Raw genomic sequence first — 17316 nt, forward strand, 5'->3', positions numbered from 1 at the left:
TAATCCCTGTCTACTTTTTTGCCCACATTTACCTCTCTCTGTACAGAAGGAGACCACAGGCATGATTATATTGCTATACTTTCAGACTTGCATCAGTAAAATTTCAAGAAGGAAAACAAACCAGAACCAGTAGGATTAGAATGAATCTGTAGCTGTGGGCTGAGGAATTAACCAAGTGGAAGGGCCTCACATTCTCATGTTCCCCACTATGGCAATCTACCATTAATCTCCAGTTGCAAATGTTTACAGAATTTTGTAGGGGTTTTGGGGGGTAAGATATGTTTTTTAAATGTTACAAGTACTAAAAGTTAGAAATAATTTGGAAAATCCTAAAAGTACTGTATAGGGAATAAAAGTTATCCATAATTCTACAACCCATTGATGACTTCAGTTAACATTTTGAAGTACATCATTTCAATTACACATATAACATTTTTATCCACAAGTGGACTCACATTATACATACTTTATATTTTTTCCATTTGTAATATATTATGCGAACACCATGTCATTATTTTTCTTTAAATAATTTACATTTTTGTGCAATATTTCACTCTGTAGGCATAGCCTAAGGTTTTGTTTCCTTTTGAAAGTGTTTAAACCATTCCTGCTGTTCCATTCAGTGAACAGCATTTAAATAAAATTTTTTATGCATATCCATGATTAATTGTTTAAGGTACATTGCTTCTACAACTGGAACTTTTGATAAAAAATTTAAACTTTTTAAAAAGCTTTTGATATCAATTGCAAATTCTCCATGCAGTTCCAAAAAGTTGTGTCAATTCATACCCCTTTCATCAGTGTGATGTCTCTCTATTAAAAAAAAAAAGAAACTGCAGTTTTTGGTTCTCCTCTTCATAAAGAATCATCTTTTCTTTTTATTAAATATCTTTTCAATATTCTCTCTTCTAGCTTTTGTATTCCCTTATTGATTTCTATTAAGTTTCAAAACCATCATTGTGTTAGATTTATTTTTACACCGCCTGAACATTTTGCTGAAAACAGTTTATAGAATCTTCATGAAAGAAAATCGTGTTTACTCAAAAGTTGTGAACTCATTGAAAAGCAATATGTATTTGCTGAAAGAAGGAAAAAATATTTATTGCCTAATACCGTGTCAAGAACCCTGGTGGATGCCTGAGAAGCACAAGGTGTGATCCTTAGTGGTCGCACGTTCTCTCTTTTTTTTTTTTAACATCTTTATTGGGGACGCATGTTCTTAATTGGAGAAACACAGCCAAGCTCACATACTCTGAAGAGCAGTTTTTTCTCCACCTTGTTTAGACCCATGTCCCCGCAAACACTGTCTCACTATCTCTAGTGTATCACCCCTCTCACTAGCCAAGTAGAGTTTGCCCAGCTCTCTTTCTGTAGTTCCTATTATAAACTACAGAACTAGATCCATCGAATGTGCTCTTTCAGATTACCTGTGCACATATGCACATCCCATGCTAATATGCCTTCCCTCCCCCAGTGAAGAATGACTGCCTTAAGAAGCACCCAAAGCAGGACTTGGAAATTTACTTTAAGCACCTAAGATCTGGACAGATTGTCAATGAGATCTGGCTCGATAAGGCTTAAGTTAAAACGTTTCTCTTGGCAATGAATTTTCTACAGTTGGAAAACCTATCAGTGCCTCAGACCTTGGCGCCATCTGTGCCTCCTTTCTCCAATCTACCCCTGGGCTGCCGTCGACAGGTAGTCAGCCGGCCCCTGCTCACCTCCTCCATGATGTCCTCACACCAGCATTCCTGCTCCCACCTCTCTTTTGCTTTGCTCTTTACGTAATATCCAGCTGATTCCCTGATTCTGGACATCTTGCTTCTGAGGTTGGCGTTCTGCTGTGTGCCCCAGTAATTGGCTCTCCTGCTCTGTCCCTCACTCTCTCAGTCCCTATGTTGCTGCTTGTCATCCACGTCTCATAGACCTGATGTCCTAACCTTTTCTCACTGGAATTAGGTCCCCATATCTTCTACTGATATGGTGTTGAGCACAGTGACTGGCCAACACACTGTGCACTGTAAATATTGTTGAACGAATGAATGAGTTGGAAGCATTCTCTTGCTTGACTTTAACTTTATATCTTGGGCTTAGTCGAGCCATGTTAACACAATACTCATATTTCACGTGTCTTTCTTTTCCCCTTCCTATCCCAGATTTCTTATTTTGGTTTTCTACACTAAGTTCTGTACTAGACACTTTGCACATGTTATTTCTAATCTTCACAGCCATCTCATAAGACAAGTATTACCATCTTCATTTCACATATGAGGAAACTGAGCATCCAAGAGGTTTGCTAATTTCTCCAAAGTCACTCAGTGAATCAGTGGTTGACCTCACTTCTCCATGGAACCACTCCCAGAATCACTGATCCATGGCTTAGTTCTTGAGGGGCCTGCACTGTCTTACTTTGCCCTTCCCTTGACTCTTATTTTATTCTGATTGAGCACCACCGTCTTTGCCTGAATCCCAGTTGAGACAGAAGGAGCTATGAGGGGAGGACAAATCTGAGATTTGTCCTCCAAGGTCTTGACATGAGAGATTGAGGCTGGGGACCGAAGGAGATAGAAGAGCCAAAGGTATCTCCACATCTTCAACCTGAGAGAGCAAAACAGCAGTGGTATCACCAAAAGAAATGGGTAATTGGGAAGCCTTATTCCTGTAGGTTGTTAATCAGATGGTGGTTGGAGTTCCAGTGACTCTTTCCTCCCTGGTTAACCGTGGCAATGCTATTAGTTTTTCTGAGTCTCAGTTTCCTCTTCTTTCCCCTGAGCATCATCTTACCTGACTCTCATGTTTGTCATTGGTTTGCTTATCAAATGATGCAGTACATACGAACATGCTCTGTAAGGGGTAAAGCCGTACACATGTTAGCTGTCATCACTGTTGTCAGATATGTTATTACTAAAGTCAGATAGTAAATGGAGACACCAGCTTCTTGAGTAAAATATGTCTATGCCTGGGGTCAACAGGCTGTGACCACATCTGGCCTGCTGCCTGTTCTTATATGGCCCATTGGAATGTTTTCCAATTTTTTGTTTGGTTGAAAAAAATCGAAAGAAAAATATTTGTGACATAAAAAAATCACATGAAATTCAGATGTTGGTGTCCATACATAAAGTGTATTGGAACAGAGCCAAACGCACTTGCTTATGTGCTACTGTCTATGGCTGCTTTCTCAGTGCAACAGCAGAGTTGAGTAGTTGTGACAGAGATTGTACAGCCTGCAGAGCCTAAAATATTGACTACTTTTAGTAAGAGCTGAGTAGCCCTGGCCTGCCCAGTGCACATTCCTACCTTTGCTCTCTGACACTGATTCAAGTGCAGAATTCCCACTGAGCTTAAAAACTGAGAAAGATGAGAAATAAAGGTAAGGAGAAAAATGTGAATTCCCTGGCGGTCCACTGGTGAAGACTCTACGCTTTCACTGCCAAGGGCCCAGTGGGTCAAAAAAAAAAAAAAAAAAAAATTAAAAAAAAAAAGGAGAAAATGTCAGGTTAGAAGTAAACTTGATATTCTGAAGGTGTTTTCCTCTCTCTTCTCCCAGACCTCCCCCAAAATAATAGAAAATACATTTAGCAAGCAAAAATATTCTCTGTTCCTTTAATGTTATGTGAGGGATATGTTTGTGCTCTTTTTTTTTTTGTATTTTTAAATGAATGAGAATAAAAATAAGACTATCGCTGTCATTATGTTAATACTGTTGACCCATTCACTGTATTTCATTATGTATTATTGTATTTCATACAATAATACCTTCATTGTATCAAATTAACTTAATATATGAAATATAAGTAAGTTACCAAATGAATTTAACACAATGAACTATAAGTAGAAAGGTGGCTATTTACATTTTCTTTTCTTATTTTCTGTAGTGAGAAGCTGGATGGAAAAACTAAAAGACAAGGTAAGAGAAGTATTTTCTTCCTTTGCATTTATCTTAGAGGGCATGGCTTTGTCAAGCACAAGATCTTGAGAGTAATGGAGCTTTATTTCATTATTCTGATTATGGTAATCTATGCAAAGATACAGGGCCACTTCCAGGTGCCCAGCAAGAAAGGAGGTCTTCCCTTTAAGGTCTGTATAATACAAGGGATGCCTTATTCTTTGGAGTGCCATTCATACTTATGGAATGTAATTCCTGGTATGTACAACTGAGTAACCCCATTTACATGTCAAGGTGGAGCTCCTTTTAGGGAATTGCAGGAGTGTAATCCCATTCTAGTGTGCAGTTCATGTCCCAATGCAAGGATCTTTTAAACCTGATCTTCCTATATGAGGAAGAAATACCTTGGATTTTGGAAGGCATTGATTTTTGTGACCCAAGGACATAAATTGATGGACTTGATTTAAGAATAAAACTTTGTGATGGAAAGGGCATCCTTAAACCATAGTGGGAGGTGGGATTAAAAACACCTGAACACCTAAGTACTCTCCTTAGGCTCACTTTTATGTAGTCTATCATAGTGCCACTGCTGAGTGATGAGCTGACCTATCTGGAATGGCCAACTATAGGGAAATATTTTCCTCTCTTGCATTAATTCTGCCATCAACATTTGTGACTGACAATATTAACTTCCTTCCAGGTTTATATTTTTCATTTTCTTTTAATTTTCAACACTCTCTAAGGTTTCATTTTTGGTACCTTGTAATTTCAAACTGGAATTACTCATAAAAATATTGGTGGAATTCTGAACTCCTGCTGTAGTCTGTGTCAGATCCAATTACTATAAGCCAGCTCAGATTTCACTGGGGGTTTAGTTAAATGGAAATCGTTTCAACTGCCAGATAGGAGTTACTTCCAATTCGCCTTTCTTAGAATATACATCTGTTGATGGTATCTCATATCTTTTTTTATTATTTGAGGTCAGTTTCCCCCATATTTGAATGATTAATATTTATTTTGCTACAGTTTAATGTTAAAGGATAAAAGAAAACATTCAACTGCAATTAAAATTGTATAATTATATTAATTCTTCTCACTATTATTTTTCTGCTTCTCAGTAAAATTTAGCCTATATAGTTTTTGAGAATGAGATTATTTTATGTTCATATGTATTAAAAGTGACGTTGAAGAATTTTAAGCCTGTTGACATCAGTGGAGGCCATTTTGGTATCTGCAATGGGTCCAGTTGTCTAAGGGAGGTGTAATTAGAGGACTGAGCAAGATTTGGGGTAAGAGAAGCGCAAAAGTTTAGAACTGAATATATTTACATTCATAGTGCTTCTTGTTATTTTTCAGGGGAAAATATAATGCAATGAAAAGTAAACAGGCTCTGGTAGTTTAATCTAGGAGTCCGTATATCATTGTTTCTATAGAAAATATCCTTCTGAATTACAAAAATGGACCAAAAATAGACTTAAGAAAACAAATGTTGGCATGTAGCCTGTTTTGAAGTTGGCTGTTGCAAAGTTTCTTACCTGTATGTATATATAGCTTCACCACTCCATTTAGAAATCTGTGTAGCTTTGGAGAAAGGCTGTATTTTCTCTTCTTGTGGACCATTCCTTCTTGTCTCAAAGACCTGGCACCCTCTCCCTGCTCCATTTCACCAAGAGAAATAATTTTATGTATGGCCTCAGTTTTCTGGACTATTCTGAAGTTTTTCCAGCCCTCTTTTCATTTTATTCTGTAGTATTTTTTCAGTTATGTTTTAGTTTTAAAAAATTGGAAGAAAAATGGTTGAAACTCCCACCGGGTTGACTTGCTTTATGCTTTGTCTTCATTTTTTTTTTTAATTTAACCATTTTTTAAATTGTAGTTAATTTACAATGTTGTATTAGTTCCAGGTATACAGCAAAGTGATTCAGTTATACATATATATAGATCTCTATTCTTTTTCAGATTCTTTTCCCATATAGGTTATTACAGAATGCTGACTAGAGTTCCTTGTGCTATATAGTAGGTTCTTGTTGATTATCTATTTTATATATAGTAGTGTGTATATGTTAATCCCAAACTCCTAATTTATCCTTCCCCCTCCCCCCGCTACCTCCTTTGGTAACTATAAATTTGTTTTCTATGTCTGTGAGTCTATTTCTGTTTTGTAAATAAGTTCATTTGTATCATTTTTTTTTAGATTCCACATGTAAGTGATATCATATGTTATTCGTCTTTCTCTGACTTACTTCATATGATAATCTCTAGGTCCATCCATGTTGCTGTACTTGCCTTCATATTTTGATTTTTTCTTGGAGGGACTCAGTCTAATCAGTCGCCTCCCTCTGGGAGTGAAATATTATACACTTACTTGATACATACAATCATATGTGTACACACACACACACACACACACACACATATATAATATATGTATACATATCTTCCTCTCTCTCTCTCCCTCCTTCCTTTCGCTTCCTCTCTTCCCCCTCTCCCTCTTTCTCTTCATATGTCTAGCTAGCTAGCGATCATCTATAAAAGTCTCGTGAGTCATTATCTTCAGAAACTATTTGAGAGTGAAACTATTGCCGTTTTGTTGAAAGTCACAGAGCCCCTTAGAACTGAAAGCTAAACTACATATTTAACTGGCTCTTCAGTCAACCCAGAACATCTTCTCAGTTTAGCTTCATTTAATTGGTCCTGATATTGGTTTCCCTGTTAGTTAGCTGGACTCTAGAAAGGGTGGTAGGTGTTCTAAAAAGTTCTGAATTATTCTCTTTGTTGTTATTGTTTAGTCTTCCTATATTAGTTAGGATTAAGATCAGCTGTGAGTGACAGACAACCCCCCCCCCCCACCAATGACAATGGCTTAACCAAGAGAGAACTTTGTTTGTCTCTCATTTGTGAGTCTGGAGGTAGCAATCAGGGGTTAGTGAGGAGCAACATTGAAGGCTCAGCCTCCTTCTGTTTGATGCTCCATGACTTGTGACCTTTATTCTCAAGGTCATCTCGTGGTCCTGGATGGCAATTAGGTCTATACTCTAGCCAGAAGGAAGGAAGGAAAAGGGAGGCTAAGATATCCCTCCCCCTTTAAAAGGGAAGATAAAGGCACTCTGCCATTCTTAAAGGGGGGGGGTGGGTAAAGGCTCTGCTCCCCCCTTGAAGAGCATGCTCTGGAAGTTGCACGTGTCACTAATGTATCGTCTCCTTAGTGAGGCTTATCACATGGTCACATCCAGCTGCATAGAAGGAAGGGAGAAGTAATCGTTATTCTGTGCCCAGCCCAGATGGAAGGTTCTATTGCTCTAGAAGAAGGGGCGAATGGCTATCAAGGGACAGTCCCTATACTCATTCCATCATTAACCTTCTTCCTGTTTAAGTGTCCAAGTTAGTGATGCTTGTTTGACAAATCCTTACCTGGCTACCTATTGATGTATTTTTTCAACATCTATATTGTTTCTCAAAATTGAAGATGCATCAACATTTTATTATATAATACAGGCCAGCCCTGTTGTTATATCACCAGGGTCGTTCTATTTCTTCTAGCTTTAGGAAATAATGCAGAAAATGGATGATCCAGCCTATATTCCATAACAGCAATTCTCATGTGTAGTCTGCACCAGTAGCATTGCATTACCTGGGAGCTTGTTAGAAATACAAAATCTCAGGTCCCTCACTAGACCTACTGAATCAGAAACTTGGGGAAAGGGGTCCAACAATCTGTGTTTTGACAAGTCTTGAAGGTGATTCTGATGCATGTTCAGGTTTGAGAACCGCTGTTGAATAGACATCATAAGGGTACTGAATGCAGCAGACTTTAGGCAGTACAGTGTATCATATGGTTTTCTTATCGTTTTCTTGAAAACCAGTGTTTCTGAACAAATACAGTATCCTGAGAAGGAAGGATACCTTTCTCATAAATATAAAACAAAACAAACAAACCAAAACCAACCAAACAAACAAAAAAAAACAGCTGTATCTAGTAAATTTTATCTTAACAATCCATTTTTTAATTTTCAAACTGTTTATTTGGAAATAATTTCAAATTTACAGAAAAGATACAAGAATAAGGATAGTACAAAGAATACCCCTGTTCCTTTTCTCCAGATGCACTTATTCTTCCCACGTTACCCCATTTCTACCTCTGCTCCTTTTTTCTGAGCCGTTTGAGGAAAGCCGCATACATCATGGTCCTTTTACACCAAATACTTCAGTGTGTATTTCCTATGAATAGGAATATTCTGTTAGCAAACCATAATACAGTTATCAGCTTGAGTACATTTAACATTGATATCATACTTTGTTCTGGCATCTAGATTTCAGTCTTTTGGTTAACAGACCCCAAATCTCCTTTATAAATTCATTTTTCTCCTCCGTTATAGGATCTAGTCTAGGGTCATGTAACACATTTAGTTACCAGGATTCTTTAGTTTTCTTTAATGTGGACCATTTGCATAACCATCTTTTGTCTTTCATGACTCTGATATTTTTTTAAGAATACAGTGCTTTAAAAATAGAATATTCAGTTTAGGTTTATTGGACGTTTCCTCATGATTAGATTCAGGTTATGCATTCTCGGTTGGAATATGCACAGATGCAGTTGTGTTCTTCTCGGCAAGTTACGTGTGGAGGAATGTGCACGTCCAATAATTCTGAACAGAGAAAAGGTGCTAGGCAGAATTTATAACTTAATATGTACGTGTCTTATTTGTTTTCATTTCTACAGGAAACAAGTCATGGGCAATTCTAAAAACAGAGCTTATTTTCAATTAGTCAGTTTTGTATGAGGGATGGTTAAATTATATTTGAAGAGGGTAGGTTGCTTTATTCCCATCTTGTAATTTACTTGTAATTTCAAGGCACAGGCAGATCACACACACACACACACACATGAGGAATAAAGAGAGGAGAGAGATTAATTGAATTTTTGTGAAGTCTACATGATTTAAAGCTCTCGAAACGAGAAGCCTCAATGTGTAAATAAGAAACATGCAAAAAGTGACACATTTTGTAATATTCATATTTTTGGTGTGGGGTTGAGTTACATAGTGTGAGGAGACCCACTCATTGGTTGATCAAGTTGAGCTTCCAAAAGTTCAAATATCATCCTTTGAATGTACAGCTCTGTAAAATCTAATCTACTGTGCTTAAAATTATCATACATCAACATATATGTATGTTTCCATGCACTGGGAATGGTGATGTAAAAAGAAATTCATAGCTCTGGTGAGAGCAATGGAAAATTACAGACTTTTATAAGCCTTTCGTAGATCTAGAAGAAAGTTTGGGTTTCTGTAAAGCATATTAATTTGTTGGAAAATGACTGAGCTTTGTTTCTTGGGGAAAAACACTTAGTATGCTGAGGAACAATGCTATGTTCTCAAATTAATGGAAAAAATTCCACATTCTTCTCTAACTCAAGACTCTGAAAAACAAAACCAGTGAACGAGCTGGCTGTGTACAAGAGGGTGCTGCAGTTTTGTAACGTCTTGTCCCTTTGATTAATTCTAGAAATGTTGGGAAAGCATCATAGCCTGCTTACTTCGGCACTTGTTAGAAAACTTATTTTTTGTCCTTCTCTGTTTGGGCCTCATTCTGAAAGATACTGGAAATAGTTTTTGCTATATTAAAATTTTTAGAAATAGTCAAATAAGTGAACAGACTCATGGTTTTTCCCCCATAAAATAATGTCTATCAAAAGTACTTATTACAGTACTTTTAAAATTGATAATTGTTTATGGTTTTTTTCTGGGTAGCCTTCTAGAAGGGGCCATCGTGGAAGGTAAACCAGTGTCGTGTTCCTCTATGAAAGGCTCTGGTTATTCATCCACCTCTATCCCTTAGGTGTCTTATTGGCCAAGATGCAGGGAGTACCCTTAGGGTGATGGCCTTACCTTGAACTTGGGTTGGTCCTGAGCTACTTACTCAAGCCCAGGGATGTGTGGAGATCACGCTGCTCTCTTAGGACTGAAGTATCCATAGTAACACCTTGGGGATGTTGGAGACCCACATGCGTTTGAAACCTCCAGGCTCTTTTGGAAGTACCAGTGTTGTTAGCAGTGATCTTTGTGCCCCTCTCTGCCACTTTCTTTCTTTGGGGCTGGGGACACTCAGAATTCCCTCCCAACCTTCAACTTTGGCCTTGTCCACTGGGCAGATATTTTCTTTCATATAAACAAAGCCATCCACATTACGTGCAACTCTCTCCTCATCCTTGTCTTTTTTTCCTGGGCTCCAACACCTAACATACTTCCTCTTTCCTTTGCAGGTCCTTCTCTTCCCTGCTGTCTCCAGAAACTCTCACTTTTCACTCCCATACAAGCACATTCCTCTTTCCTTTCTTACTGTGACGCAGCTAAGATTGTGAGACAGGGACTACCAAAGTCAAGGCCCTCCTTCTGCCCTCTTAGAAGCACAATGTTCCATTGGGCAATTCAACTCCCCCTGGAGCTTGACTCAGACTGCTATTTCCAATTTATAGCATTTTAATAGTCCTGGCATTCTCAGAGGCTTACTTCATCCATCTTTAATACAAATTATATTTCTGTCACCAAAACCTGGTGTTGACAAATGTGCATAAGCAAGTGGCTGGAGGTGCCACTAGGTCTGGCTGATTTATTCAGTACTTCTTCTGCGTATTTGAAATATCCCAAAATAGTCACATCTCTCTCTCTGTTGCCTTCTCTCTAAAAAGTAACTTTATTCCAGGTGCTATTTTATAGCAAAGCAGACAGGAGATTTCAAAGTGTCTAAAAACCTGCTGCCCTCCAGCAGAGCTGAGAAACCCAGGGCAGCAGTCTGTTTAGAATCCTAATGTGTGTTTCTTTTCCTGTGCAGGCTGGCTATATGTCTGGGATGCTGGTGCCCGTGGGGGTTGGGATAGCTGGAGCCTTGTTCATCTTGGGAGCGCTCTACAGCATTAAGGTTATGAATCGCCGAAGGCGAAATGGCTTCAAAAGGCATAAAAGAAAGGTATGGAATCAACAACAGCAAAACCTAATCAGTTTCCGAACATCCTTCGCTTTTCCAATTTGCTTAATAAAGCACACGGGGCCTAATGATGCATGAATGGGACTGATGTGCCCAGTGGTTCTGATGAGCTGCTGCAGCTGCTGCCTCGGCTTGGTTTGTTCACGTGTCTTTTAAAGGGGGCCTGTTCCTCAGCTTTGCTCTGCGGCAGGAGTTTAATGCTTCTCTGTTTTCTTTCCCCAGCAGAGAGAATTCAACAGCATGCAAGATCGAGTAATGCTCTTAGCTGACAGCTCTGAAGATGAATTTTGAATTGGACTGGAATTTAATTGGAAGAGTCAACGATCTTATGATTTTATTTTTTATTTGGGGGCAAAAAAAAAGAGGACAACATCCTGCCATGCTGAGGCTGTCAGGCCATCAGTTTCATTATCTGCTGGGGAGTAGATTTTTCGTGTACTGAGCAGAAAAGGCATGCTGTATATGAACTGTAATATGCAGTATCTGTTTTTATTCTGTAGTGAAAATTCCACAACCACGGGCTACAACTCGTAAATATGCAGCATACATGTGTTCAGTAGGAGTTGCTAGGTTAGGTAAATATTTTGTATTTTTCGACATTGTCTTGTCCTTGGTTTGGACTACGTGCGCTGAAGTATAACAAGTATTGCTGCCAAGGCACACTCGACTCTGAAATAGAAATCTTAACAAAGAAGAACTTGTGATGACTGCTCTACCTACTTGAATCCCTAGGCTTGTGGGCCATGCCACATACTACATTTGCATCAAAACTAGCAGCAACTCGGAGTGAAATCTTTTCATCAAGAAGACCTCTCAGCACATTAGGATATATATAGATTTGTTTGTACCTTACATTATGTACTTGTCTCCTGGTTTTTATTATTTTTCCCCTTCCCTCTTATTCTTGGCAAAGAAAAAATGCACTAGAAATAATGCATTAAATTGACTCTCGGTCTTAATGTAAGCTTGCTTTCTTAAATAGTGTAATTGAGTCCGAAAGACCTGTCAATAGATTCTTACATGTTTATCATTAAGAGACGTCCTTTATGTGTATCATTCACTTGTCAAGAAGAAATGAGGAAGAAATGAAGAGGAAAAGGAGGATAGATAAGCTCCCAGAGCATTTATCTCTGCCATTTGGCTCCGTGCTTGTGTGGCTACCATTCTGAATTATTCAAAATGTTGCTTTTCTGCATCTGTGGTCTTGGCCATGCAATGATTGGGCTGCCATGGGTCCTCATTTGGCTTTATTAGAAAAACACATTCTGTGGTAGGAGCAGACTTGGGGGCTAGAGTCCCGGCACATGACGGAACTTATGAAAAAATCAGCCTGTCTCAGGGCATCTCACTTTGGGCGATGCTGGACTGTGTTAGATCATTTCTCATTTCCCTTGGAACGGAATTCCTTGCCCTGTCTTTTGCATCTAGGTATTTGGGACTTTCAGGAAGTAGAGTTTTTGGGTAAAGACTTGGCTCGTTTGCGTGGACGAATAAAGGTTACTAATAATACTGTCCATGGTGCTTTACACTATGGAGAACTTGTTCCCATTTATTGGAACCTGCTCTGCTGTGTTCAAGGCAAGCTGCACAGTTGTTTCTAATAGCCACTGTGTGACGTAGGAGGTATGTTTTTGTTTTTTTTTTTTGCGGTACGCGGGCCTCTCACTGTTGTGGCCTCTCCCGTTGCGGAGCACAGGCTCCGGACGCGCAGGCTCAGCGGCCATGGCTCACGGGCCCAGCCGCTCCGTGGCATGTGGGATCCTCCCGGACCGGGGCACGAACCCGTGTCCCCTAGCATCGGCAGGCGGACTCTCAACCACTGCGCCACCAGGGAAGCCCAGGAGGTATGTTTTTATTCTCCCATTTGACTGAAGACAGAGCTGAAGCAGAGAAGTGAAATGATTATCCAAAAGTATACCCAGGAAGAATGAGGACTAGACCCATGGACTCAAAACCACGCACCCCTATCTTCAGCTCAATGCCCTTTCCACATACTTTGGAGGAACCAATAACATTTCAGAGTCTTTCTTTAAAACCAGAGTTCTAAGGAAATAGCTTCTTGGTCCAGGAACATGTCATACAAGTTTCTGTCTTTGGTAAATGAACGATGTCTTACTAATTTCTCTCTTATGCACACAAATTCTTTTCCTCTCCCACATCAGCTATTTCCTTATAATCACATAACTTTAAGTATCACCTCTAGGGAACTAATAGAGAACTCTTTCTTGAATTCATTCTTGAAGGATAGCTGGCTTACAGGAATGTTTTCATCAAGTAATTTTAATTCTTTTTGCCAAGAGATGTAGGCAAATGGGTGAAATTGATCAAGACAAATGAAAAGCTCTGTACAGTCAAATAGACATGAGCAATCGACACACAAGCTCAGAGTCAGCTTTTAAAAATAGAACTCAGAATCATGACTCTCCAGAAATTTGTAATTTCATGAGTAGAGACATCCTGATACTGCATAGGGTACGTTTGCCCTTTCCAAGAGCAGCCCCTTGCTGTAAGTGTTTCTAAGGTTAGGAGGAGGTGAGCACAATGTAGCATTACTGCCTTTGTGTTCTTGACAGGCTGTTTGCAGGGAAAACACAATAGGCCGCTTCATGCAGCATCATGTAGATGATACTCATGGCCACTAACACCTCAGGCTACTCTTAGTCTGTGGTTTTAATTAGACCATGGTTAATAGGTAACCTTCAAACTATAGTATAATAAAGTCACCGATGACAGACATACAGTCAACTCTATTCTAACAACTAACCTTAAATATTTAAGCTGGCGGTGCTGATAGCTGCAGCTTCAATTGCTAACTCCTTCCGCTCTGAACTGAACTGATCCCATCAGAACGGCAGGTGTCCCACTGCAGGGGCAGGGTCTGTGTCTTATTCTCAGGGGGGTAGGCAGTAGTTCCCAAACTCTGTGGCCCCAAAGCATTGCTTGGGATGCTTGTTAAGCATACATATTCCAAGGCCCCTTCTCAGACCTACAGAATCAGGATCTCCAGGGCAGGAGCTTGGGATTCTCCTGTCCAGGCAAGTTTGAGAACACAGCTAGGAGAGCTCTATGCAGAGAACAGCTTTTCCTTATTTAGGGAGACAGGGAGAGCAGGCCCCTGGGGAGAGACCCTTTTCCTAGTCAGCTATCCAATCAATCACAGCTGCCATAGTGGAGAAAGGAAAACAAGAGGAAAGAGAAAACGGCAGAAGCTTCTAGAGAAAGGGTGGAATGCTGGGACAGCTAGAGGAGGGTTCCTCCTGTACCCCTGATGTCTTTCTCTAATCAGAAGACAGTACCTTTCTTTTAAGCCTCTTCAGTTTTTCCTCTCCCGTAAGTTGCTTCTTTCAGTAGCTGCTGGCTTAATTTATATGCAATATTTGGAGTTAATTAGTATCCCAGGGAAACAGATTCCCTTAGCAGTGCTTTAGCCTTGGCTTCAGCTCATAAACTGCCTCAGATGCAGTCTTGCAGAAACATTTGCTTAAAGTACCTGTATCTCTTACACGGGTCAAAAACGTGGGGAAAAATTTTAAAGCACAGTTTTAGAACATATTGAAAGTAAGATTTAGCATGGTCAATCAAAGCTGGTTCTTTTTTTAAAAAAATTTTTTTTGTTGTGGTAAAAGTCACATAATATAAAACGTGCTATTTAAACCCTATTTAACTGAACAGTTCAGTGGCACTAAGTATATTCACATTGTTGTGCAACTCTCACCATCATCTATCTCCCAAATTTTTCACCTTCCTAAACTGAAACTCTGGTTATTTCATTATTTATTTTTTTTTAAAAAGGCTAAGACTTCAAAGTCAAACTGTCATAGGGAGATGCCGGGTGCTTCTCTCCATGAAGATACCTTCTTCACGTGGAGCCCAAATGAAACCCTTTAGTGAGGTCACATCCACGAGTTGGGGGAGAAGCATCAAATCCTCCACAAGCATCGTGATTTCTGTGGATATAAATAATAATGTTTCTACCAGATGCCAAAAAGCAGCTTTTGGGAACAGGATATATTATTTGGCACAAGGTTTCAGCTGCGTGGCCTTTTGGCAACATAGGCTTTGTTCTGACTACAAGGAAATCTGCAAAGGTAGGTTTAAAACTGAAGGAAAAAAATCTCAGGAGTTCCCCGGGGGTCCAGTGGTTAGGACTCTGCTCTTCCACTGCTGGGGGCATGGGTTTTATCCCTAGATGGGGACCTAAGGTCCCATAAGCTGTGCGGCACGGCCAAAAGAAAGAAACCAGACCACTCTGTTTTTTAGAGTATGTGAAGATACAGTTACAAGTGAATAACTATGGGCAGAAGAAGATGGAAGAAAAATCATAATACAAAGCAGGTATAAAAATGGCACAAAACATTAGAAAGTGCTAGAGGAGGCTGAAGTTATGAATGCACCGTTGCTTGGGAAAATGATAAAGACAAGTGAGGAGAAGAATGCAAATGAGGTAGACCATTAGCAGGGGAAGGGGCCATAAATCCACATGAATCTATAGGTCTCCATCCTCTCCATGCCCTAGGTAGAGCGGACATGGATGGGAGGGAATTGAAATCCAAGTTCAGCAAGATGAAAGGAGCTTGGTTACTTTCAACAAGCTTAAGCTCAGTTAAGTATCTTTCTTAATTATGCAAAGTGTGAATGACTGAATATGAATTTCTAGGAATAGGAAAGAATTTGAAAACAAAATAATAGTGTTGACTTTTACTAAAAGCCCCTTATTTGTACACTTAGCACCTCCCATAACATACATACCTCTTTTGGGGAGGCAGCCATTAGACTGATAAGCTGGGGGTGGACCAAGGAGAGACATCTAATTATTTGCTTTGATAATTATCAACTTTGGCAGTCAGCATAGCTGGAGACATAATTCTGTGGCTTAAATTCTACACGCAGAAAGAATCATCGGCATTTATTGTGTAAGCCACTGTTAGCTGTATAAATGCATGGGCATTATCCTATTTTGGGTATCTAACTCCCTATTAATTAGCTCAACTTTCTATTATGTGTATGTAGGATAAGAGAGAAAGGGAGGAAGGAAAAAAGAAGAAAGGAAGGAAGAAAGAAATTTTCCCCAGTCAACAGCAGCAAAAGAACAAAGAAACAGATCACATACTCCTTTGTTCTACTTTGCTTAAAAACACATATGAAATATTGGGGTTAAAAACCTCTCAAATAGTCCACTGAGTAAAGCAAAGATCATAATAACTTTCCCTCCTCAAAAAGCAGCAGGAGCAATAAACAAATAACCATTAATAATTTACAATATAGTGTATAAATTCTCTCCCTAATATTGTAGTCTCCAGGTCCAAAGTTCAAGACAGATTTTGCTGAGAAGTGAATCTTTTGTGGGATAAGGATGGAGGAACTGAGGAGTCGAAACAGAAGAATTAACTGCAGGGGGGGAAATCCTCTTTTTTTCTCATGTTTCACAGGTAAGGGAACAGAGAGCAAGCAGAATGGAAGGCAAATGGAACACTCTCTTGGATGATTTTATTGCCTTTGAGGTGGGCAGAGAGGTCAGTTGCTCTGGTCTTAAAAATCTGAACCTGGTATCAGGTCAGAAAACTGGGTTTTTATTAACCAGTGTCCTGTGCATCTCAATATTTTCTTCCTAATTCACAGTGATATGAAGGAACCAATTGCGTCAGAGATGTTTCTGCAATTTTATGCCTCACAGCACAGCCATAGAGTTTGTAAAGTTTCAGACTTTTTCATGAACAGATAGACCAAAATATACATGTTGGAAAGTATAAGCACAGTCTTCCAAAACAGAGAGATATTTGGATACCAGCTGATTCAAGCCTTTTCCAAAAAGGAATCTTGATAACAAAACATCCAATGATCAGTTTTCCTTATTTCTCTCTTTGTGTAAGAGATAAAGGAAAGGAGAAGAAATCTGAAATGGTTCTGTAATGGAACTGATCAAATCCCAAAGGTCTGTGTCAAGGGGAGTGAGGATGGTTAGAGAGTCTATCTTTGGTAAACCAAGAGCCCTGTGATGTTATTGCTTCTTATGGAATCAGTATTTACTGAATGCCTTTATTTGTGTCTGGCAGTGTGTGAAGAGCTGGGGGAACAAGGATAGTAAGACACAGTCCATGAAAAGTCCAGAAAGAGTTATGGACTAGTGGGAGAGGAAGTAAATGGGCCATTTCATCAGAGAGACACATGGGATCCAGAAAAGTAGCATCTAACCCTGCCAAGGTTAGAGATGTTTCTCCAGAGCCGGTAGCATCAAACTTGAGGCTAGAGGGTGGAGTAGGGGTTAGTCAGGTAAAGGGGAAAATGGGATGAATGCTCCAGCCAGGGGAACCATGTGTGCAAAAGCCAGCAGTGAGAGATGGAGTAGTTAAGTATGGCTGGAGTGCTGGGGACACTAGGGAAGTGAGGGCTGGGGTTGGTGGTGTGGGAACATACACTGTAAAATATGAGGTTGATCCTGAAGGGTC

The 17316-nt window shown here is 39.5% G+C and overlaps 1 protein-coding gene across 2 annotated transcripts in view; it reads left to right on the plus strand.

The window, feature by feature from the left end:
* Nucleotides 1-12374, plus strand: part of ARMH4 (armadillo like helical domain containing 4) — a 127658-nt gene extending 115284 nt beyond the window's left edge. For both annotated transcript variants that reach the window (XM_060167061.1, XM_060167058.1), the window contains 3 exons: nucleotides 3876-3907; nucleotides 10718-10852; nucleotides 11093-12374. In XM_060167061.1, the coding sequence (XP_060023044.1) occupies nucleotides 3876-3907; nucleotides 10718-10852; nucleotides 11093-11161 (236 nt within the window). In that variant the 3' untranslated portion in view covers nucleotides 11162-12374. The remainder of the gene's footprint in view (nucleotides 1-3875; nucleotides 3908-10717; nucleotides 10853-11092) is intronic.
* The last annotated feature ends 4942 nt before the right edge of the window (nucleotides 12375-17316 follow it).

This window comes from Lagenorhynchus albirostris, chromosome 1 (assembly GCF_949774975.1).
Source record: "Lagenorhynchus albirostris chromosome 1, mLagAlb1.1, whole genome shotgun sequence".
Lineage (NCBI taxonomy): Eukaryota > Metazoa > Chordata > Mammalia > Artiodactyla > Delphinidae > Lagenorhynchus > Lagenorhynchus albirostris.